The sequence below is a fragment of the Rattus norvegicus genome, chromosome 5, assembly GCF_036323735.1.
Source record: "Rattus norvegicus strain BN/NHsdMcwi chromosome 5, GRCr8, whole genome shotgun sequence".
Taxonomy (NCBI): Eukaryota; Metazoa; Chordata; class Mammalia; order Rodentia; family Muridae; genus Rattus; species Rattus norvegicus.
Window position 1 is genome coordinate 79,147,460 of NC_086023.1, and position 26,690 is coordinate 79,174,149.

The 26,690-nt window shown below is 37.5% G+C and overlaps 1 protein-coding gene across 5 annotated transcripts in view; it reads right to left on the reverse strand.

Moving 5' to 3' along the window:
- Ptbp3 (polypyrimidine tract binding protein 3) overlaps positions 1 to 26,690 on the reverse strand; it is an 86,158-nt gene that overhangs the window by 39,084 nt on the left and 20,384 nt on the right. For 3 of the 5 annotated variants that reach the window (XM_006238206.5, NM_031346.2, XM_063288481.1), the window contains 3 exon segments: positions 19,032 to 19,113; positions 8,633 to 8,802; positions 2,588 to 2,734 (listed from right to left, as the gene is read on the reverse strand). In XM_006238206.5, the coding sequence (XP_006238268.3) occupies positions 2,588 to 2,734; positions 8,633 to 8,802; positions 19,032 to 19,113 (399 nt within the window). 5 annotated transcript variants of the gene reach the window in all.

The window sequence follows — 26,690 nt, forward strand, 5'->3', positions numbered from 1 at the left end:
AAACACCATTAGTTGAACATGCTATCTTTTTTCCACTGGATGGTTTTGGATCCTTTGTCAAAGATCAAGTGACCATAGGTGTGTGGATTCATTACTGGGTCTTCAATTCTATTCCACTGATCTCTGTCTCTGTACCAATACCATACAGTTTATATTGCTATTGTTCTGTAATACAGTTGGAAGTTAGGGATGATGATTCCCTCACATGTTCTTTTATTGTTTAACAGTTTTTGTTATCCTGGGTTTGTTGTTATTCCAGATGAATTTGAGAATCGTTCTAAGTCTATGAAGAACTGATTTGGAATTTTGATGGGGATGGCATTGAATCTGTCTGTAGATTGCTTTTGGTAAGATGGCCATTTTTACTATATTAATCTTGCTGATCCATAAGCATGGGACATCTTTCCATATTCTGAGGTCTTCTTAAAAGAGACTTGAAGTTCTTGTCATACAGATCTTTCACAAGCTTGGTTAGAGTGACATCAGGTATTTTATATTATTTGTGACTATTGTGAAAGGTGTCATTTCCCTAATTTCTTTCTCAGCCCATTTATCCTTTGAGTAGAGGAAGGTTACTGATTTGTTAGAGATAATTTTATATCCAGCCACTTTGCTGAAGATGTTTATCAGGTTTAGGAGTTCCCTGGTAGAATTTTTTGGGGTCACTAAAATGTATTATACTATCATATCATCTGCAAATAGTGGTATCATGACTTCTTCCTTCCCAATTTATATTGCTTTGATCTCCTTTTGTTGTCTAATTTCTCTGGCTAGAATTTTGAGTACTGTATTGAATAGATAGGGGGAGAGTCTGTGGGATTTTAGTAGGATTGCTTCAAATTTCTCTCCATTTAGTTTGATGTTGGCTATATATTGCTTTTATTACGTTTAGGTATGGCCCTTGAATTCCTGATCTCACCAATACTTTTAACCTAAATACTTATCCTAATACTCATAGATCACCTTTCAAAGAAGCTTCACTTTGAACAAGATGAAGACCATTACAGAAAACCATACCCGGTCAAAATTCAGAGAGCAACTGGGCCAGGGGCCCAGCCCCAGTGTTACATCTACAATACAACTCCTGCATCCCAGGCTCAAGAACATCATGGGGGAAGGGGAAGAGGCTGTAAACACTAGAAGATGGGAAGTCTGTTGTGAGACTGTACCTCCTAGAAATGATAGGGAAGTCACATCCATGATACCTACCTCAACATACGGCTGCCTAAGAAAAACAAATCTCATATGTCTCTACTCTTAAAACAAAGTGCCTGCCACCAATTAACAACAGCTGAGCAAGGGAGAATTAGCCTTCCCCAGAGATGCATATTCAAATTGGTTATCCAATACCAGGTGGTCAGCCCTGAAATCATACACACAGAAGCAACATTAAACAGAATCAGCAAGCTACACATAGAAACCCTGTGTGTGAAGTTGAGGATGGATAATAACAAAAGCACACGCATCATAATAATAACAACAACAACAACAAGAAGCAGCGGCAGCGGCAGCAGCAGCAGCAGCAGCAGTTGTGAATTTGAGAAGGAATGTGGGGAATGGGAGAGGCTAAAGGAGAAGAAAAGAGGAAGCAATGTAATTATATTGAATTTTAAAAAATATTTAAGAAATAAAGTACATAGGGCTGGAGAGATGGCTCAGTGGTTAAAAGCACTGGTTACTCTTCTAGAGGACCTGAGTTCAATTCCCACCTCCCACAGACAGCTCACACCTGTCTGTAACTCCAGTTCCAGGGAATCTGGTACCTTCTCGGTCATCTATGCAGACAAACACCTAATACATATGATAGACAGACAGATACACACACACACACACTTTTAAAAAATGCACTTGCTTTGTAGACAAAATTCTTTTCATGTTAAATCAAATTTCTATTTAACCACTTAAAATGAACCTGGACACAGGACTCACCATGAAGTGTATCAAAATAAAAACGAGAAATAAAGCATTATGTTGTTACATACTATTCCACATTCACTTGAGGAGTCAAAACTCATTTAAAGGACATTTCTGAGCAATGCTCTACATCTTAAACTGCCTCCCAAATATCAAGATAGAACTACTGCTGCCTAGGGATATAGCCTGGGAGAGTGCTGCACACAGGCACACACGAGACCATGAGAGGCAAACGCAAGGCTGTTGACTTCTTTTCAGAACAAGGGTAAATCCAGCTATTTCCTCCACTTCTTTCAGATTTCTGATTTTAGGAGGTACAGGATTTTATCTTAATTATGAAAACAGTTGGGGGAGGGGGATGTTACATCTTGCTTTTTTTTTCTTTCCTTTTCTTTTTTTTTTTTTTTTTTTTTGAGAAACTTTCCCTGAATAGTCTAGCCTCCTACTTCTAGAATCACAAGAATGTTACCCATGCACAGCCCTCTAACACTACAGCTTCCAATGTTTCCAAATGAAACTTTTGATTATTAAACATTTCGGAACAAATTACATATACATAAGAAATCCTAATGCAGTGTACTAAAAGGAAGGAAAATGTATATATAGTGGTACAGAAAGCTAACTTTAAGTTGTAACATATCTAAGTATTCTTATAGACGCCTGCCATACTCACAGCCTGATTGGGCAGATTGTCAGTCTTAAGTTCTCGGTGATTGGAATACTGGATATAAACAGGCTGACTTCGAAGGTGAGGAGTAACGGGAGTGTAATAATTTATCATAGTAACAGCAGCTTCTTCAGAAGCCATTTCCAAAAAGGCCTGCAATAAACACAAGAAGATGGTTAAGAATCATTCCACATAGATCTAAACTTGTGCTTCTCACCATACATGACACTGTCCCCAAGAGGATAAATTTGAAAAACTGGGTACAATAAAAGTTTTCAACTTAGGAAACTACCAGTTGATTAAATTATTTTGTTACATTTTATGTTTGTTTTTAAACTTCTGTTCTTCAAATGCCTAAAAATAAATGTTTACATCACCGTTACAAATAAATATTCTTAGGAGCTATAATTTATTTATTTATTTATTTATTGTAAAATCTTGGGCTAAACTGCTAGAGAATACAAAAGAGATGCTAGAATTTCATTCAATAAAGACAAAGAGGTTAAAAATAAAAAAAGTCCAAGTGTGAGCATGATGGTGCACACCTTTAGTGCCAGCCCTGGGAGAGCCTCTGAGTTGCAGGACAGCCTGGAACAGAGCACAGTGAGGCCCTGTTAGAGATGGGGAAAGGGATCAGTTGGTGGAAAAGTACTACTCTATCTAAATTCTAAAATAAGATCTGGGTCTAATAACTTGCTCTTCTCCGTTTTTATACACCAGCCATCTACAGATGAAATGGAATGTCCCTTTTTCAGAGTGCCTATCATCACAAACATTGCCACCAAGAAACCAACATATCTGATTTGATAGCAAGGAATGAGAAATAACCATTGCCTGAGTAAAATCTCAATTTAAATCCACCTACCTACTGTAACTTGCAAACCTCAGTTTCCTTTTTTAAAATGTGTAGCTATATAAGCAAACTATAACTCAAACACGAAATGACTGTTAGGTTAGAGTGCTAGTTATTAGGTGGTCTGTCTGGAATTCTACAGGAAAGAACTAGAAAATATCAGTGTATGAAGGCACCCACTCAAAATAGCATCCGCATTTAGTTTTCTTTTTCAAAATTTTTAACTTTATTATGTGTATAGGGTTTATGTCTCATGTATGTCTATGCCCATATGAATGCACTACCCAGAGATGCCAGAAAAGGGAGTTGGATCCCAAGACTGAAGTTACAGACCGTTGGGAACTACCTTATGGGTGATGTGATCCAACCCAGATCTCCAGGAAGAGCAGCCAGCACTCTTTACACTGAGTCGGCACTCACATTCAGTTTTGTCTCATTTTTCAATTATTCTTCTACCCTACATTCATCCTTTAAAGCAAAAGCTACATATAAATCTGGGAAAGTATTTTTTTACTTTATATATATGTAACTATGTGTTTACACTGTATTCACATAAACATGATTACACATTTATATATAGGTAGATACATATGTACACACACACACACACACACACACACACACACACACACACACACACACACATACACACACACACTTTGAATTATTACCAGCAAAGAAAAGGGCTGGGTAACACCACGTAAAAAAAAATTCTCTGCTTATGACATTTTTCTTTATACATGTGAGATACTTTTAATTAAAGGTTTCCCGATTTAAGATTATGAAGAATTTCTTTAAGATTTATAATTCACCCACAATGAGAAATGAAGTGTGCAGTGTCAGCAGAGAACATTAATTTAAGATACCAAGAATCGCTACATTCCATAGTCACTCACTCATATTTGCTCCAAATCAAAAAGTCTTTTAAACATATACTTACTACGTTACAATCTTATCCACCACCCTCTAGGTGGCACATGATTTTAGCTAATGTTCCTAGGGCTTAGAAACAAGTGTTGAGGGTTTTTTAAAAACACAGATTTGGCCAAATGGTGGTAGCCCTTGCCTTTAATTCTAGTACTTGAAAGGCAGAGTCAGACAGATCTCTGAGTTTTGAGGTCAGCCTGGTCTACAGAGCAAGTTCCACATCAGCCCAGGATACAAAGAAAAACCCATCTCATAAAACAAACAAAAACACAGACACACATACATTTCACATAAGATCTGGAGATACTAGAAAATAAAATAGCTTCAAATCCTCCAAATAAAGATTATCTTAAGAATAAGATGCAGGGCTGGAGAGGTGGCTCAGCGGTTAAGAGCACTGACTGCTCTTCCAGAGGTCCTGAGTTCAAATCCCAGCAACCACATACATGGTGGCTCACAACCATCTGTAATGAGATCTGATGCCCGCTTCTGGTGTGTCTGAAGACAGCTACAATGTATTCATATAGAATAAATGAATAAATAAATCTTTAAAAAAAAAAGAATAAGATGCAAAGGATCAATTCCTAAAATTAGAGAACTACATTAAGTCAATATTGATTGGAATCATTCAAGTGACACTTGGTACCTAATACAGGATGGGAAAAATAGCATGGGGAAAGGCAGAGAAGTAAAAAGTTTCCTGACATCTCATGTTTTACCCTATGTATGGATTTAGTTATGTAGACTGCTATATCCCTCTGTGATAGATTAAATTACCAATAGAACTTTTTTGATTAGCAGGTTTTTATTAAATCTTGGGGAAGGGACAGGGTCTCTCCTACATAGACCTTCTCTGTCCTTAAACTCACTATGTAGACCAGACCCTTGCCTTGGCCTCCTGAGTGCTTATTACTACCACATGCAGTTGGTAATAGAACTTTTAATGTAGCAAGGCCTGCCTACTTTGTTAATGGCTGCTGAAAAAGAGAATATAAACATTCCAACCATACCGAGTACTCAGAACTACCTTCAAGAATACCTCAAATTTATTCAAGAATAACATGATCAAAAAAAGGATTCTATTTTTTAAATGGGCAATAGAGTTGGGTCTGTTTATCTACAGCTTTAAGGCGAGGGCTCCAAGCACAAGTACTGTACACAGGCATAATTCCAGACAGGAGGAGGTAAAGGCAAGAGGTTCTCAATATGCAAAGCTGAAAGGACAGTTTGACTAGGCCACGGTGAGCAGAGGACAGATAAAAGATTCATTTTGTTTTTTCAAAAGAAAACAAATGGTCAACAGCTATTTTAAAAAAATTCAATACAACTAATCAGGGAAATAGAAATTCAACTTTTAACTTGCTGTTTGATAATAGAATGGCTATTATCAAACAGGACTAAGGGTAAGGCCAGGAATGATGGCACACAACACTGATACTAGAAGTCAAGAGGCAGAAGCAGGAGGATCTTTGAGCTCAAGGCCAGCCTAGACTACACAGTGAGACACTGTCTCAATTAAAAAAGAAATGTGTTGAGAGCCTTGTATGTACTGCTGATGGGAACATAAATCGATGTAACTATTACACACACAGAATAGAGATTCCTTTTTATAAAAAAAATTAAATGGGGCTAGCAATTCATTACTGGGTGTTTATCCAAAAGCAACAAAATCAGAAGGTCACAGAGACATTTGCAGTCTCCTATTTATTTAGTACCATTCACAGCAGCCAAACACAGAACCAACTTAATTGTCTATCAACCAGTGAATGAATAAAGAAAATGTGATACCTGTATATAATAAAATGATTCAGCCATTGAAAAAGAACACCTGCCATTTTTAATGGACAGTGCTGGAGACTGTTGTGCTCAGTAACTATGCTAAGAACAGAAAGATAAGCACTGCACTATTTCACTGATATGTAGACTCTTTCAAATGCTATTCTCACACAAAGGTAGGCATAGAATGACAGTTACTATTGTCTGGGGAAATTAGTGAGTCACAAGACTTGGGGGAAGTTGATCAATAAATGTGTCTACACCAGTGGTTCTTAGTCTTCCTAATGTTTTAACTCTTTTTTTTTTTCTTTTTTATCGGGGCTGGGGATCGAACCCAGGACCTTGCGCTTCCTAGGCAAGCGCTCTACCACTGAGTCAAATCCCCAACTCCATGCTTTAACTCTTTAACACAATTTCTCATGCTGTGGTGACCTCAATAAAATTTTTTGCTATTTCATAACTATAATTTTGCTGTTATGAATTACTATGTAAATACCTGATATGCAGGAGATCTGATATACAACCTCCGTGAAAGGAGGTCTTGACGTACAGGTTGAAAACAGCTGGTTTAAGCTGTTAGGATAGCTTGTCTAAGCTATCTTTAAGAGTAAAAATTCTATTGTGCTTTTTCTTAGTAAGGTATTTAAAGACAACAATAATACAGTAAATAATTAAAAAGACTAGAAAACAGGATTTTAAATGATTTCATCATAAAGAAATAATATCAGGTTGTAGCTTGAGTACTTGGCCAGCACAAGAAAAGAGCTAGGGTCAAACCCTAACAACTGCTCCCTCTACCCTGACTCCCCCCTCCCCCAACACCCCCCAAAAAAAGAGAGAAAGAGGATGGTAAGAATGTTTCATACGTTTTGAATCTGATTTAAATATATATTCATGAATTAAAACATCAAATACCCCATTTATACACAGAGATTACATTTTGCATGTATCCATTAAAATGTATCCTGAACGGTTTAAGAAACAAAACAGTTTTGACAGGTAGAAAAGAGGAGGTGGTATGAGAAGAGTTCAGAAAGAAGGAATGAGTAAGACCAATCAATGTATGAAACTCGCAAAAGTACCAAAAATAGTATCTTAAAAAATAACTTAATATAAACACTCATTGAAGTTACTCTTATGTCTTTCAAATTATTAAGGAAGCTACACAATAATTCCACAACTGGAATGTGCATAAGGGTCAATGGAAGCAGGAGACATGGCGTTGTTTTGGGCTAACCTAAAGCAACAACTGGCTACAACAGACCAAAGCACCGGAGAAGATCCACAGCAATCAGTTTTGTTTTTTTTTTTTTTAAAAAAAAAAAAAGAAATGAACTCTTACAAGAAAAGTGGCCTACTGTAAACAAATCCATTATAAAAAGAAAACCACTCACTTTCTATCTTTTTTTTTTTTTTTTTTTTTGGTTCTTTTTTTCAGAGCTGGGGACCGAACCCAGGGCCTTGCGCTTCCTAGGCAAGCGCTCTACCTCTGAGCTAAATCCCCAACCCCTCTCACTTTCTATCTTATATATGTGTCTGCCTGACTGTATGTGTGCATCGTGTATACCTGCTGCCCATGGACTCTGGAGAAGTTATCAGTCAGACCCCCTGGAAGGGCAGGAACAGCCAGCTATGGGCCTGGAAACTGGACCTGGGTCCACTGCATGAGCAACAAGGGCTCTTAACTAACTGCTGAGCTAAATCTCTGGCCTTTTAAAAGTAACTGCTTTCACTTTTAAAAATACTAACTGCTCAGTTGTATCTAGCTAGACATTCGGTTTTCCTTTACAAATGATATAGCCCCCAAACCTTTTTGTTGCTGTTGTTTGTTTTGTTATAAGACAGGATCTTTCAACATAGCCCTGGCTGTCCTGGAACTTAATGTATGGAACTCACTGGGCTGGCCTTGAACTCAAGAGACTCACCTACCCTTAACTCTCTAGCACTGGGATTAAAGGTGTGTGCCTCTATGCCAGCTGTTCCCAACTCTTAAATCCCAGGTAAAAGACAATTAGATCTTTAGCTTATAGTGATAATTGCATTGTTCTTTAGTTGGACAAATGAAGTGCCAATTTATAATTTCAATATCAGGGTCTCTTAGGCATAATAGGACATTTTTAAGAATCATCCTATAATTGGAAACATGAAGTAAAATACGAAATAGGGCTCAAAGAAATTGACCTCAAATCAATAGATAAAAAATTTTCCTGTTTATTGTATTAATTTTTGCTTGTTGTCGTACAAGGAAAAAAAATCAACTTAAAAACTAATCTGTGGTTACAGATAGCCACACGGCAGCACACACGTGGTTCCTGATACTTAGAAGACTGAACTTTAGAAAGGTCACTTGAGCTTATGAATTTTACATCAGCCAGAGCAACAGAGACCCGGTCTCAAGTCAACTAGTTAATTTTAAGTTCAAGAAAATAAAAATTACATGAAATACTAACACCCAGAAGATAATCACTCAGTGTCAATCTTGAAATATTACATACCTGGCTTTTTCCTTTCAACATCAAAAGATTAGTTACTTTGCCAAATGGTAGACCTAATGATATGACCTCTGCTTCGGTGACATCACATGGAATTTTTCGAAGATGGAGAACACGGGAAGGCGAACAGGGAGGTCTATCTCCTTTAAATTTCTTGTTGTCATTCCCATTAGCTAAAAAAACATAAGATTTTTTTTAATTACAAAACTAATTTGGGTTGACATACTACATTAACTAAAAATTGCCACACTTGACCTAGTACACCAGATTTGAAATTAATGGAGCTATGGGTTTTGAAACCAATCACCTCTTAATAAATCCACTTTTGGTTTTTCACTCTGGCCATCACATTTAATTGTTGTCTGATTTTTCTTTGAGGAAAAGTATTAGGATAAATCAATTCTATTGCTTCGTAGAGTCAGGTATCACTTTCATGAGGTAAGCACTAACCACAAGTCTACCTTCTTTATGTTTAGATACACAACACTTAACTACAACTACCTACAGTAGTCAATACAGTGACAGACTTGTACATAGTCAATATGCACAGGTTTGCAGTCTGGGGCACAAGCTACACCATATATAACACATACACCTAAGTGTAGTAAGTAAACTATACTGCCCAGGTCTGTGTAAACACACTCTAGCACAGTAGTTCTCAACCCTCCTAATGCTACAACCCCTTAATACAGTCCATGTTGTGGTGATCCCAACCATAAAGTTATTTTTGTTGCTACTTCACAACTGTAATTTTGCTTGTTATGAATTATAGTTTGAATATTTGTATTTTCTGACCATCTGAGGTAACCCCTGTGAAAGGGTTGTTCAACCCCCACATGTCGTAATCCATAGGTTGAGAGACCCTACTCTAGGAAGTTCACTGCATATTCAGAAAGCATGCCAATCACTAACTGAGGAATGACTATACCTCTACAAATGTTCAAAATGTCTCATGTGTGTATTTATTTTTACGGGTATAAGTGTTTTTCATGCATGTATGCATGTATGTACGTACGTACATTCAGCATGCCTGGTGCCCAAGAAATCAGAACTAGGTACTAGAGTCCTTGGAACTGAGATTATGGACAGTTTTAAGCTGCCATGTCGGTGATGGAAACTGAACCTGGGTCTTCTACAAGAGCATCCAGTACTCTTAACCTTATTCAGGAATCTCTCTAGTCCACTAATATATTGTTAAAGGACCCTTTTCAAATGTTTTACACTGCAAAATTAAAAGAACTAAAACAAAATTTAAGCCAGGTTGTGGTGGCACAAACCTTTTAATCCCAGCAGTCAGAAAGCAGTGGCAGGCAGATCTCTGAGTTCAAAGCCAGCCTGATCTAAAGAGTGAGTTCCAGACCAGTCAGAGCTCAACAAACAAACAACAAATTTTAAGAAAGATCCATCCCATATACAGTCACCAAACCCAGACACTATTGCAGATGCCAAGAAGTGCATGCTGACAGGAGCCTGATATAGCTGTCTCCTGAAAGGCTCTACCAGAGTCTGACAAACACAGAGGCAGATGCTCACAGCCAGCCATTGGACTAAGCATGGGGACCCCAGTGGAGGAGTTAGAGAAAGGGCTAAAGGAGCTGAAGGGGTTTGCAACCCCATAGGAAGGGAAGAACAACAATATCAACCAACCAGACACTCCAAAGCTCCCAGGGACTAAACCATCAACAAAAGACTACAAATGGACAGGCCCATGGCTCCAGCAACATATGTTACGGAGGATGGATGGCCTTGTTGGGCACCAATGGGAAGAGAGGCCCTTGCTCCTGTGAAGGCTTGATGCCCCAGTGTAGGGGAATGCCAGGAGGGATTGGGATAATGGATAGGGGAGCAACCTCACAGAATCAGGAAGAGGGTGAACGGGATAGGGGTTTTCCAGAGGGGAAACTGGGAAATGGAATAACATTTGAAATGTAAATTAAGAAATACCCAATTTAAAGAAAATCACGATATAAATTTTTGTATAAATACAACCAAAACAATCTGGATGAGTTATCTATAAAATTTTAGTTTATTTCTTAAGCATTATAGGCTTTATCTATTATGTATTAGCTACATTTTGTGTTCTTATGATAATCCTACTCAGTAGTAATAAACAGACCTTGGTTAAGATATCCATTTTCCAATACCCCCACATGCTTTAAACTACATGCATGCCACTCAGCACTCTGCAGTACAGTATGTCCCCATGACGCTGTCCTGCTCTAAAATTTCAGACAGTCACTACAAAAAATGAACTGATTGCTCTAGCACACAGCAAGATCTTATTCAGATCATACTAACTATAATTGACCTGCCTATAAAGATTACTCAAGTTTATGCAGATGAAATTCAGAAATATTTTTCTTCCAAGAATAGTATGAAGATAGGCCAAATATAACTATTTAAATTTTTTATTATAATCCTTTTAAATATTAAATATTTGCCACTAAAATTTTTATTACAATCTTTTTAAATATTAAATATATTTGCCACTATCAGCAGAAAAATACAATCTTGCCAAACTCCTAATATCCCTTTTCTAAAAACTAATGAAAATGTACTACCTATAATCCTATGTAGATAAATGTCATGAGGACCATATAAAAAACACAGCAATATTTAATGTTGTATCTGTGACATACAACTTGACCTAAAAATGTATAAACTGAACATTCCCTATTGCCCTACACACACTACCACTCGCTCCCACATCTGTATTTGTAATAGGTATGTACGTATGTTAGTACACTGCTAGGTTGTATTTCTGTGTATTGCACCTAGGACCTCATACATGCTAGGTCATTCTTCTCCCACATTTTAGTGATTCAAATGAATATTATTTCAAGCATATGAATACAAAGACTATCTCACTAATTTGCTTTTGTTTTATTTTGTATTTTTAACAATAGCTATAATTATGCTTTTATTAATCTGTCATAAGGGTTTCTCCACTCATCTGATGTTGTGACGTATTTTATAATTTCTTGGTTTTGGCCTGTTCTTGTATGCATAGATTAAGCCAGGCCGATCATGGGAGCATTATTTGTATGTTATGTTAACTCAAACATAGGTGAGAGTGCTATAATTCAAAACAAAATGCAGACTTAGGGGTATATTTTTAGATCTTCTGAAACATGGGTAGATGACAGGAGATTTGATTTCTTGATTAAGAACCAGATTTATAATATGATCTTCTATAATTTATGACGACTGGTTCAAGTTATAAAATTGCACTTCATCACTTCTTAGTCACTGTTCTATTGTGCTGTGAAGAGACACCATGATTAAGGCAACTCTTACAGAAGAAAACATTTAATTGTAGGCTTGCTTACAGTTTCAGAGGTTTATCAGTCCACTCTCATCGTGACTGGGAGCATGGCAGCACCATGGTGCTGGAGAAGTCTTGCAAGCTGTATTCTGGTCACTGGCCAAGACAGAGTGACACTGTGCTTTTGAACCCCAACTCCCACCCTTCCCAGGGATACACTTCCTCCAACAAGACCACACCTATCCCAACAAGGTCACATTTCCTAACTCTTCTCAAGTGCTGCCACTCCCTGATGACTAAGCAATCAAATAATCAGCCTACGGAGGCCATTCTTAATCAAACCACCACTATCACCATCATTCCCATCCTCAGAGGTTAAGGAAAGTTAAAACTGGACTTCATCTCAGTCAATTTTCTTTTACCATTGATCTTCCACTTTCAAGTGGAAGAAGGAAATTGGTTTTTTATTCTTGTGTGGCAATCTAGTAATAATTTGGGAATTCTGTTTTGAAAGGAAAGGAAAACAGACATTAGAATGACCATTAAGAGTATGTACGTACGTGTACACACACACACACACACACACACACACACACACAACCATGTACATATTTTGCTCATCTTGTGTAATTTGTCAGGACTCATAACTGTATCAAAGTATTTCTCTATAACTTTCTTTTTGTAATATAGCCATGAATAGACTTTAGTATTAATATTATCATAGTTTCATAAGTAGGCTGCATAATCAGCAGTCAAATCAAGAAGTAGAATACTGGGGGTTGGGGATTTAGCTCAGTGGTAGAGCACTTGCCTAGCAAGTGCAAGGCCCTGGGTTCGGTCCCCAGCTCTGAAAAAAAAAAAGAAAAAAAAAAAGTAGAATACTGGGCGGGAATAATGGACCAGCAGTTAAGACCTATAGGTTGATGTTATTATGCAGGTGAAGGCAGGTACAGGATAGAACGAAGCCTGTCATTGGACGAGAAGGAAGGATGTCATTGGCGAGAGAAAAGTTTTAGGGAGATCAGAGTGAGGGGGAGAGCAGCTGAGAGAACATAGAGACAGATGTTAAGATTTCTCTCTGCACATGACTATTTTTAAGGGATGGGTGTATAAAGGATTTTGTGCTGTTTAGATGGGCAATTATATCTTATCAAATGGATCGGAGGTTATTGTGTTGTGTGTTCTTTCATGTGGCGATTTAATTGAGTTCAAGAGAGTATGTGGTGGCGGGACACACTGAGCCTGCCACAGAATTGGGATGTGTATGTCTGGCGTGGAAACCTGCCTTGGGAATTAGATGGGTAGAGAGATTGCTGCCAGGCTCAGAGAGTGGTCATCAGCAGTACGATATGGGATGGTACAGAGCAGGTGAGACACTTTGTTGACTGAGATGAAAATATCTCACAGATGCCATGTGCCCCTGCGGTGACAGCTCTAGTGTGGGATAAAAGAAACCTTTCTATTAATTATACTGCAACAAAGACCTCTCCCTGCTACTCTTCCCTAATCAGTTTTCAGCACCCACACCAGGTGACTGACCACCTAAAATCCCAGTTCTAAGGAATCCACTGACCTCTACTGGTATCCTGAGACACCCATACACAACACATTCACTCACACAGAAACACACGTCCTTTATGCATATGCGGTTTTTTCTCTTTCCATCTACATTTATCTTCCAATCATATTGATTTTTCACAACATAGATTCACAATATTTGTATCATTAAACATTGTATAAATGAGCCAATATATAACATATACTGATATGTTAAATATATAACATTTAGCATTATGCTTGTGAAGTTAAGCAACATTGAATATTATATGTTTGTAATAGCAAGATAAAAAACCACGAGTGACTTAGGCTCTAGGCTGTCTCTCTTGCTAAAAGGTAACCATCATCTTTACAATCGGAGATGAAAGATAGACGTTTTCCAAGCAGAATGAGAAAAGACAAACAGTATACAGAGATGACCCACAGGCCCCATAAAACACTTGTACTTATTAGTCAAGGCCACATAGAGCTAAAAGGAAGACTTTTTTTTTTTTCTTTTTCAGAGCTGGGGACCGAACCCAGGACCAAGCGCTCTACCACTGAGCTAAATCCCCAACCCCTAAAAGGAAGACTTTTAAAAGGTAAATCTGAGTAACAATGGGCTGAAATAAAAATCAGTTCTTTTAAACAAACAGAATACTATCAGTCCCTGCCATTAGTTTATACAACTATATTTAAAAGGAGAATAGGAGTTATAAAGTGTTGAAATGTAATCATAGTTACCAGAGACATTTTTTAAAAAAGCCTTAACACTGCAGATCCATGTTCAAGTTCCCAGATATAAAAAACATTGCCCTGTGCACAAGAGTGCACGAGCACACACACTAGTGAAAGCAGCATAATACAAAAACAAAATAATCTAAGTTGAGTCAAAATATCTTTAAGTCTATTTTAGGTAAAGATCATAGGAAGGGATATTCTTTATTTTAGAATAAGCTTCATAATTTAAAGCTCTCACAGAATATGTACCTACAAGAAAGGATTTTTTTATTACATTTTATTTATTGATTTTATGTAGACATGTGTGTCACAGCAGATGTGTGAAAGTCAAAGGACAACAGGAGTCAGTTCTCTCCATCCGCCATGTAGGAACTGCCTGGTGATCACACTCAAGTCACAAGGTGTGGTAGCAAGTGCCTTTTACCCCTACCCCCAGCATCTCAGGTAACCCGTCATACATGAGATTTTAAAATAACAATATACACAGAGAATAACCATAGGTCCCACATTGCCTAGGGAGTCACAACTTGGCACCAGTGTTCCAGTGTCCTTACGCAACATAAAATCTTCATTTTAAATATATCTATAACTATATTATTAATAGTTGTACCAAAATAAGCAAGAATGGGATTCGGTAGATTTAATTCCTTAGTGTTAAGTTTTCTGCTAGTCTCATCTTCCTATTTAGGTAGAACAGTTAAATCTGAAAGTTAATCATGAGAGACTGACGCTCTTTATGAAATCCCTCATGGACAACATACAGACCTTTTGATTTAAAAGTAGCAGGTACAATAGGATATAGGATATGAATAAGTAAAATTAACCTATTGCCTATACTTCCCCTCCCCCCCACCTCTCTCTCTCTCTCTCTCTCTCTCTCTCTCTCACACACACACACACACACACACACACACACACACACACAATTTTTTTTTCCTTTCCACTTTTTAAAAATATAGCCAAGGATGATCCTGAAGTTCTGATCCTTCTGCCTCCTCTTCCCCGTGCTAGGACTAAAGGAATGCACCATCATGTGGGACCACTTGGTGGCCAGGCCAACAGCTGAAAATGTGGGAATCGTTGACAAGGCACATGTGAAATACAACTTTATCACTATTTTGTTTAAAAGCTTGCAATAAATCAACTCACAGCTTTCCTTAATTAATACCGCATGCTATAGAGAGAGACATAATCCATGAGACAACAACTCTATTTAGCAGGCTCTATCAGTTCAATGTTGTCATCATTTGCTAACTTCAGAAAATCAATTATTACATGGTACTGACATGCTTCTGAATCCCTCTAGTAGATCCCAACTGAATGTTACAGGAGCAATTCTATCTAATATGTTTAAATTCACTTAAAAAAGTTCAACATTAGGCTGAAGAGATGGCTCAACAGTTAAGAGCACTGGCTGCTCTTCCAGAGGTCCTGATTCAATTCCCAGCAACAACATGGTGGCTCACAACCAACTGTGATGGGATCTGATGCCCTCTTCTGGTGTCTGGTGTACTCACATACATGAAATAAATAAATAAATCTTTTTTTTTTTTTTTTTAAAGATTTACTCATTTATTATATGTAAGTACACTGTAGCTGTCTTCAGACACACCAGAAGAGGGCATCGGATCTCTTTACAGATGGTTGTAAGCCACCATGTGGTTGCTGGGAATTGAACTCAGGACCTCTGGAAGAGCAGTTGGGTGCTCTTAACCGCTGAGCCATCTCTCCAGCCCTTTTTTTTTTTTTTTTTTTTTTTTTAAAGTTCAACATTAAAGGTAGAAACTGCTATCATCATTTTAAGGTAAGACAGAATTTTGTAGTGAGGGCTGGCCTAGAACTTGCTGTCACTGAATTTGAAATCCTCCTGCTTAGGTTTCCTGAGTCCTGGCTAAGGTAACATTTTGAGGTACTACTAAGCTATAAATATAGGTGCCACATACTCAGAGTAAGAACACTGTTCTTACTAAAAAGCACAGAGATAAAAAGGTCCAAGACAAATGTTAAAGTTTGTGCACTCTGACACTCAACATTCAACTGCAGAGCCTTATCTAGATATTACATACGCTAACATTCCAAGACAAAGTCCCAATGACCCAAGGCACCTTACCCCCAAAGATTCGTCTCGAAACAACCAGTGCTGTAAAGCTTAATAGTTAACAAGATGGCATAAAGTTAGTCTGTCCTTTCAGATTTGGCTTTTGCCTCAGCTTTAGACCACACAAAAATGATCTATGAAGTTGACTGAGTACACTGTCCCTCTACAGATACAAAAGGCTCTGTCCCCTCAGTGGCAGAAGCTACCTGCTGCAGATCCATCACAGAGTGTGTAATAATCTCTCTCAGTTCTCTTCTGTCTTTTGGTAAATTTACAGCTATGCATCATTAGTCCATACATGGCAAAAAGTTTATGAGTCAGCCACGTAGTTGCACAGGATTGATACAAACTAATTCCTGTTTTCTTTTTTTTTTTTTTTTTTTTTTTTCGGAGCTGGGGATCGAACCCAGGGCCTTGCGCTTCCTAGGCAAGCGCTCTACCACTGAGCTAAATCCCCAACCCCTAATTCCTGTTTTCAAACAAAAATATTTCTAGCAATACAAAGTAGTTTCTCAGACTTAAAGTATTTTTATAATTGATATTCAGATTACCTACAAAAATTTTCTGATTCTACTAAAGGAAAAAAGATCACTCAGCAAGTCAGTATTCATGGCTTTCACTTTGGTGTACGGTAGGACTTTATTAAAATGTTTGTGTCTTCTCAAGCAGTGGTGGCATACACCTTTAATCCCAGCCCTCAGGAGGAAGAGGCAAGCAAATCTCTATGAGTTCAAGACCAGCCTGGTCTACAGATTGATTTCTAAGCAGCCAGGGCTATACAAAGAAACCTTGTCTCAAAACAAAACAAAAAACAAAAAAAGTTTGTGTATCTTAAGAAAGCACCAAAGTCTACGCTTATGACGTGTGTGTGTGTGTGTGTGTGTGTGTGTGTGTGTGTGTATGCCACATGTATATGGATGCCCATGGAGACCAAAAAAGAACGTTAAAACTCTTTGAAGATGGTGCTACAGGCAGTTGTGAGCCACACTCACATTGTTGCAGTGGTGAATGCCTGTAACATCAGAAACATTCTGAAGGCAGAGGCAGAAATATCACAAGTTCAGACAAACCTGGGTTTGGATTATTACAAAGAAATGAAGTTATATTTTAAAGGTTTCTTTGGTTGTAGAGATACAACTTCATCTTAATACATGTGAGGTCTCAGGTCCACTTCCCAAAACAATGAAAGAAAAGTTTATTACCAAGTGGAAATCATAAGGACACACACACACACACCCTTCAGGACATAGAGCTCTGAGAATCTAGGACAATCTAAAAGAAACATTAAGAGATGCATGAAGCAAACAAGTCTAGTTGGGTAGGCTCTGTCTAACATTTCCAAGGACTGGATTAGATTCCTAGCAACACACCTCACACCTTGGCAAAAAATAAAAAATAAAAATAAAAGAGACATAAATAAAAGAAAAATGAAAACTATACACTTCAAATTAGAATAGCCAATGACACCCCAGCATTCTCTGTTCTTGCCCCTCACACTCCTACACTGGAGTTAGACACATGTGGGAACCAGCCTTACATGGGTACTGATGATCTATCAGGCCCTCATGCTTGCACAGCAAGTTGGAGAAGGCAAAGTAAGTGAACAAAAAACACTCTAATTATCCAAAATAGCACATTTTTTAAGGAGAAAGAAATGACAAAATATGTAAGAGAAGCTAGAACCAAGCAAGACAGATGCGCTGGTCAGACCTTTAACTGAAATCCCAGGAGGCAACAGCTCCGTGGAATTGGATCTCTCCTGAGAAGGAGAATGAAAATTTGACTAGCGGTGGTGCTCAAGCCTATCTGTATGTCTGATGCATGACCTAAGAGCTCTAAAACAAAGGCAAACATCTCCTCCACACAGAAACTTCAGGGGTGAGTTTGTATATTTCAAGTGCTTCCAAGTTATTCTAAGTGTGCTGGTTAATCTTGATTGTCAACTTCAAGACACTTCAAGACAGACTCATCCGGAGATAAACCCTTGGGTGTAGTCTAGAAAGGCTTTCCAAAGAGGCTTTACTTAAGTGGGAAGACCCACCCTAAACGTGGGCACTATCTTTCCATGATGGAGACTTCTAGAAGGAATAAAAAGGGAAAGAAAGGTAATAAGTACTAGCATCCATCTTTCTCTGCTTCCTGGTATGTATGTGCATAAGACTACCTATGTACTGCATCCTTATAGAGGCCAGAAATAGATTTGGGTGTCTTCCTCTATCACTCTTCACCTTAATTTCTGAGACAGGGTCTCTCACTAAACCTAGAGCTCCTTGTTTTGGCTAGACTAGCTGGCCATCAAGCTCCAAGGATTCTCTCTTCTTTTCCCCTCACACCCTAACACTGCGTGACAGACATGGACATTAAACAGTCATGGGCGTTCAAAACCAGGCCCTCATGCTCTCATAGCAAGCACTACCAACTGAACTACATGCATCTCCCCAGCTTTTCTCCAGGGATCCTAATGTGAACTCAACTTTACAAAGTTGGCTTTAGTCTCAATTCCCATATCACTGTTTACATGTTTATATTAACAAATTCTCTGCCTACAAAATCTTCCCAATTAATTATTTTGGGGTAGATGTACAAAATGGTGGACTCATTCCTAAATTTCTTCAATACTATGTTTTTTCCTTAGCTGACTCTTTCCACTTCTCTTATTGAGTAAAATTCACAAATTTTTACTGTAAACAGTGGCACATAAGAACAATGAAAAAAAAAAAAGCTCACAGAAAGAAAACACAAGACAGGGTGTTAAAACTTACCATACACACCTGCAGAAGTAGAATTGTTCATGGTAGAAGGTCCGTTAATGACACCAGAAGGAAGAAGCTCATCAGATCCCCGCTGAAAAGTAAAATTAGTACTCAATTAACAAAGTTTTAAAATAACGGCTTATATTTACTATTAAATTAACCAAAAGTATTATTTTATTTAAGTATAAGGATATTTAAGAAGATTGGGAGCCAACTGTGTGGTAAAAAAAACAACTACAGCAGATGCCTATCAATACAGTTGTTATATTTTAAAAAAGGCAAAACACTGGGGGCATAATTTTGCAAATGCCTCTGACAATTCCAATTGTTCAGTGTTTGAAATACTAAAGTGTGTTTAGGAGACTACATGCTGACAGTTTTGACTTACATGCAAATACTTTATTTAACATTCTAAGAATCTTTACTTTCAAAACTAATTTCTTTTTTTTTTTTTAAGATTTATTTTATTTATTATATATAAGTACACTGTAGCTGTCTTCAGATACACCAGAAGAGGGCATCAGATCTCTTTACAGATGGTTGTGAGCCACCATGTGGTTGCTGGGAATTGAACTCATGACCTCTGGAAGAGCAGTCGGGTGCTCTTAACTGCTGAGCCATCTCTCCAGCCCCTCAAAACTAATTTCTAAAAATAGAACTACAAGGACACAATTCATATCTAAATTGGTCAAACTTTTTATAATTATTAGTTTCCATAAACTATCTTTGGTTTTAAAAGCAAATATGCTTTTAGAAATTTATTTATTTAAAGTAAGAGAGAAGTGTTTGTCTCCTGGTGCTGGGGGTTTTACCATGCTTGGCAAACATGACTCAGCTCCAGCCTCAGACCTTGGCTTTTCTAAGAGTCTTGTTATATATAGCCAAACTGAGTGGTGATCTGAGTTCAGGTACCGGATGAGACATCAGACCTATTCAAGCAAGAGTTCTGTCCTATTGAACATCTGAATACTCAACAATAAAATGTATCAGATAAGCCTTTTTATTATAATCCTAATATAGTTAACCAAGGTTATAAAAGGATAATAAATATGAAATAGAAGGCAAAACCAATCCACTTCAAATCGGTCAATTTTGTTCATCCTGATGAATTTTTTTAAAAAATAAGTATTTTGGTTCATTAGGTAATAAAACTTAATCTTCAAATAACTATATAAATTTTAGAATAATACTACCACAAATATTTTATTTTCATTCCAAACTTAAGTGTTTCCTGGTATAAATGTATGTTGTTGGGGTTGGGGGGCCCATGGAGGTCTGAAGGAGGCGTTAGATCCCCTGGAATCAGAGTTACAGGCTGTTGTGAGCTGCCCACTGTGGGTGCTGGGAATGAAACTACAAAAGCAGCTCTCCAGCCCCTAGCTACAAACATTTTGGCTCCTGTGGAAGGACTAATCTCCAAAGTGTCTCTACATTACTACAAAAACAATTATTTAAACAAAAATGTCTTAAGCATCCAGAAATCACTATCCTTGGCTATCCTTTGTTAAACTCAAGTTTAACAAAGACACCCTCCCAAAACAAAGGAATTAACTAAGCAGGATGAAAAAAATTTTTCAAGTTCCAACTTGGCTCAAGACCAGGATCGTTAAAGCACAGAAATTCCTAATTTCTGATATAAAGGTATTACTGTGCTTCTGATCTGATAATGAACAAACTTTGTAGCTTACTATCTACCTGCAGATAAAGTTAAGGTTTTGAAGTTTAAATATGGTAGTAATTTGTCAGGTGATAGTGTCACAGGCCTTTAATCCTAGCACTTGGGATGCAGTCAGGCAGACAGATCTCTGAGTTCAGGGTTAGCCTGGTATATGGAGGTAGTTCAAGGACAGGTAGGGCTATACAGAGAAATCTTGCCTTGGGGAAAAAATATTAATATATATTCTAATATATATTCATTCATTCGTTCTAGTGTGGCCAACATGGCTTTAAAATAAGAAATTTGGTTAAAATGTATTTATTTGCTAATAGATATATCCTCTACATATATCTGTCTTTTAGTATCAGTGTTTCATGTCAAAATACAGCCGCTTTGGTAAAAGGGTCTAAAAACCTGCCTTTGCCAAAAAACAAAACAAAACAAAAAACCCCACAGACCAAAAAATAAAACAACAAAACAAACAAACAAACAAACCCCACCAACTCTTCACTTGGGCCCACAAGGCAACTAAAAGCAGGATAAAAAATCCTGGTATCTCTCCTCTCACTTTGCAACTATACTCCTTAATTCTGCACCTAGGCATGCTATCACCACCCAGGAAAAAGGTAATATCTAACTACCTCTTTATTTCACTTCAAGGAGCAAGGAACAAATATAAGAGCACCTGAGGCACCTATTGTCAGCCTTTTATAATGTCCTATTCTAGATCCCCACGACATGTTGAAAGGTCTCCAATGCCATAAACTTGCAGTCACCTAGGCATCCAGAAACAACATACCCTTCTCACACAACAAACTATTACCCAAATGAGGGTAGCTGTCCATAATGGAAAGGCAGCACTCTAGAGCATGATTAATCTGAGAAGCAGCTTGTCCCGTAGAGTAATAAGAACTCCTGACCACCATGCAGAAGCAGAAAAGAAACAATGAACAGACAGACTACACCTAGATCAGCAGTGCTTAGCTGCACATGCCTCCCTCCCACCCCCCGCCACGCTTCTTCTACCTAACCTATTTTAGTGCAACAAAAATGGATACAGACAGGGGGTCTCTCTTTATGTTTCTCTTCCTGGTGCATGTTAATTAAATTTCCTTTCTCTGATTTTCACAATTACTCATTTCTTTGACACACACAATTAGGACTAGTAGCTAGGCCCAGCCTGTTGAGACAGTTCTAAAATTCTTACCATCTGAGCAACTCTTTCACAGAATACTCTAAAAATGATCATGCTTAAATGTTAAAAATATGTTAGCCTACAGACTAAAAGGTAAAAAGAAAACTGATGAAAACTCCAGAAGATAACAAAATATAACTCAGTGATTATGGAGTACAACATTACACGAGAAACAAAAATTAACTAGGTGCATGCCTGTAACCCAGCACTGAGGCTGAGGAAGGAGAACCAGAAGTTCCAGACCACCCCAAGGTACACAGTGAAACTGTCTCAAACAACCAACAACAACAGAAAACATAAATGCAAAGAAAAAAATACAAATACATACTTGAACGTTAAGTTTTGTATTCTGAGTAAACGACCAAGTGAAAGAAAATATGTTTGTATGTATAATAAAGCATTTATAACCTTAAAAACCTTTTTTAAACTTTAATATACATATATATATGAACAAAAGACAAAAAATGAGAATAAGCTAAGATACAAATGAAAGACAATGATCAACACCTCACCAAGCGCAGTAGATCATGTGACCACTGTCTAGCACCTGTACTTTGTCCTTTCCTATGAAAGGACCTTCATCCATAGGACCCCCATGACTTGCAAGGCCTGGCTTGCGAGAACAGTTTCCTGCCTCACTGACACTGAGCATGGCTTTGTGATAGATAGGTTCTGACCTCTGGAATATGAACACAACAGCACTTAACCCAAACATACAATAGCTGTTTTTTTGGTTTTATTTTCTTCACTTCCACTCTATAACAAGGAAATTTCTCACACAAGAGGAAGTCTTTAACAGCCCAATTTTTCCAGCACAGGAATTAAGTACATACACATTGTAAACAAACAAGAAAACATCTTTCTAACATTATGTATAATCAACATAGGAAAACATGTTTACTCTTACTGGCTACTCAGGGACATGTAAGTTAAGACTCTAACAGAATACCATGTGAAGAAAGGTAGCAAAATGGAGCATTGGTTAAGGCAGAGCAACAAAGCTCTTGGAATTAAACAGGACTTAGCTGGATGTGATTTAATGGGACAACTTATAACACTATTCAACCTATGAAAGCCAAACATGTGAACATATATAAAGGACCCCTGTGACCTACCACTATGCACACACCTAGGATATGCTTACTTACACACGATTAGACAGGGATATTCCCACAATACTATTCATACTAGAGCAGCTGAAACAACCAAGTGGAATCAATTACAGAATAAATCTTTATAAACCATGCGACTGTTTATTAAAAACATCAACTACTATCCCACAGAACAAGGTAATCTCAAATATTAAGAGGTTAATCACAAAGGATACACTCTTGTACTAGGTTTATTATTACTACTTTATATGACGTATGTGTGCAAGGAGTCAGTTCTCTCCTCAAAGACAACAAAAAATGTTTAGCAGGGGGGAAAAAGAGTGCATCGTGGGTAAACAATTAACAGTATTGCCAAGAAGGTCTTAACAGAATGAAAAATGAGCCATCGTGTGGCAGGTGTGAAGGGGAGGTTAAGACTGCATCAACAGTCTCCTTAGAAACACATGGTCAGTTTACATAAGTCCAGCAATTTCCTGTGGACTTGTTAGCTTTCTGATGATGTCAACACATAAATCAGCTTCATTGCTTCAAGCATCAATTACTGAAGCTCCCTGACTGAAAAACTAAATATACAAGGCCAACAAAGCAAAGGAATACTATGTTTCAAATGTTTCAAACTATGTACAAATGTTTCATTATCAAATTTGGTGGGAACTGGTTTTATTTGCATGCAATTAAAGGAAGAAATTAATGTGATTAAAAGAAAATCTGTCAACTGAGCCACTGAAGTAAATTTTAGGATTTTGAAACTAAACCAAAAATCTAAATTCAAACCAGATATGACATGCACATGAAATTCTAGAATAAGTTATCATTTCATTTATCTATCAAGATAAGGGAAACTATCAAAAAAGTCTCTAGGATTCTTTCTTTAAATGAACATACTCTTGAAATATTGAAGTAAATACCCAAGTACTATCTTCAATCAAAACAAAATTTCTAGCAGATGGATTAACAACCTTTTGTGAAACTTTCCAGAAAAAAATTCGTTTGTCCTGTTCTTAGTAATCTGCTCCATAAACAGAAATAAAGTGTTATTATGTAGTGTTACCAGATGACATGTGTTATCATTAAGTGCCAGAAGACGTGTCTAACTGCATTTCACCTTTGCCATCTCTAGCCAGGGTCCTGGATCTTGTCCCCTGCTGTACTGAGCTTTTACACACTTAGCCCTGGTCTAACCCTGCTGACTGCTCTCCTTTACAGCTTCCTTCACAGAACTTCTAACTTTTTTCATGTACTCAAATGTTTAAAACCACACACACCCACATCCACACCCACACACATACCGCAAAACGTCCTTAAATAATTGAGTGCAGTGGTTCTCAACCTTCCCAATGCTGCAAACTTTTTAATATAGTTCCTCATTTAATTAATTTCCTCATAAAATTACTTTCCTTGCTATTTCATAACTGTAGTTTTGCTGTTAAGAATCACAATATAAATATTTTTAGACATGTAAGTTTTCCAAGGGACTAGGGTTTCATGGCATAGCCCTGACTGTCCTAGAACTCACTCTGTAGACTAGGCTGGCCTTGAACTCAAGAGATCGGCCAACCTTTGCCTTCTAAGTGCTAGAATCTACTCTTTTATAACTAATAATGTCTGCTTTATATAAAGGAGTAGCTCCAGAATTAAATAAACACCTATTTTTTTTAAAGATTTATTTGCTTATTTTATATATGTGAGTACACTATAGCTGTCTTCACACACATCAGAAGAGGGCATTGGATCCCTTGCAAATGGTTGCGAGGCACTGTGGTTGCTGGGGATTGAACTCAGGACCTCTGGAAAGGCAGTCAGTGCCCCTAATCCCATCTCTCCAGTCCATAAATATATATTTATAACTATAAATTTAGCTTGCTAAACTACCCCTTCATCTTTATAAAGTGACCTGTCTCTTTTCAGTTTTTAATTTAATGTGTAATCTGTTTACTTACTTTTGGTGTCTAATTATGAAGAGTATCTTCTTTGATCCTTTCACTTTCAGTTTTTGTGCCTTCATTAATGAACTGGGTTTCTCATAGACAGTATACAAACTGGTCCCACATGCTCTCTTTTTTTTTCTTTTTTCAGTTTATATCTTTTAACTGAAGAACTGAACCCTTATATTCAAGGATATTAATAATAAAACATGGTTTTCTATTCTGATAAAATACTTTGGTTGGGTTTTTTTTTTTTGGTTTTCTATAAAAGATTGATTTTTTTTTTTTTGAGCTTCATACTTTCTTACATTTTCATGTATTACAGCTAATCTAGTGGTAGCAAATTCCCTTGTGCTTTTCTTGTTTTGGAAAGTATGTCTTCTTCAATTCTAAGGAGTAGCTCTAGTGGGTACAGTAATCTCAATTGCTCCTCAAGACTTTGAATACATCCTATCATCCATTTGATTCTATCCTGTATGGTTTCTCCAGAGATATCTGTTGTAATAGATGTAATAGAACGTCCCATTATGGATTTTTCTGGCTCCCCCTGCCCCTGTGGTACTGATATCAAACTCAGAACTTTATGCAAGCCAGCCAAGTGCTCTACCAGTAAGCTATATGCACAAACTAACTTGACATCTTTCTTCTTGCTAGTTTTAGAATTCCCTTTATATACTTCTTTTGATGGATTCACTATAAGTCCTAGAGAGTATCTTTAAAGAAAGATCAAATCTATAGAATTCTTTGAGCCTATTAGAACTGGATATCCATGACTTTCCTAACATTTGGGAAATCTTTAAGTAATTCATGGAATAGACTTTTCGCGATGAGATCTTGCTGTGGAACTTTCTATACAGGGTGTTAATTCTCAAACTGGTTGTGGTAGTTTGAATATGCTTGGCCCATGAGAAGTGGCAGTAATAGGAGGCGTGGCTTTATTGGAGGAGGTGTGGCCTTGTTAGAGGAAGTGAGTCACAGTGGAGGCAGATCTTTGAGGTCTCATATACATGCTCAAGTCTGGCCAATGTGATACTGTCCACTTCTGCTGCCTTCTAAAAATGATTTAGAACTCCAGCACCAAGTCTGCCTGCATGCTGCCCTGCTTCCCACCATAATGATCATGGACTGAACCTCTGAAACTGTAAGTCATCCCCAACTAAATGTTTCCCTTTATAAGAGTTGTCTTGGGGGCTGGAGAGATGGCTCAGCAGTTAAGACCACTGATTACTCTTCCAGAGGTCCTGAGTTTAATCCCCAGCAACCACATGGTGGCTCACAACCATCTGTAATAGGACCCAATGCTCTCTTCTAGTGTGTCTGAAAACAGCTACAGTGTACTCACACATATAAAATAAACAAATTTTTAAAAAGAGAGAGAAAGAGAGAGTTGCCTTGATCATGGTGTCTCTTTACAGCAATAAAACCTGAAGACATTAGCAATCCTGCCTCTGCCTCAGCCTCTGCCCCTAGAGTTCTGAGATAACAAGTGTGCATGCACTACCACACCTGGCCACCTTTGAACTTGAATAGTGTATCTTTATTGTTTATTTGTCAACTCAGCATTACCTCTTGATTCTCTCTGTGAAAAACAAAACTATTAGAGGTAGTAATCTCCCTGCCTCTTCTACTCATTTACCTCTTTTATTATTATAATTGTCACATTCTACCCTGCAATTGCAGGCTCTGTCCATTCCTGTGGTGACTAAAGGCTGACTCAAAGTTGAAAATCAAGAAACAGCACTTTTTAAATTATGTAATTATTATTATTATTAAGAAATC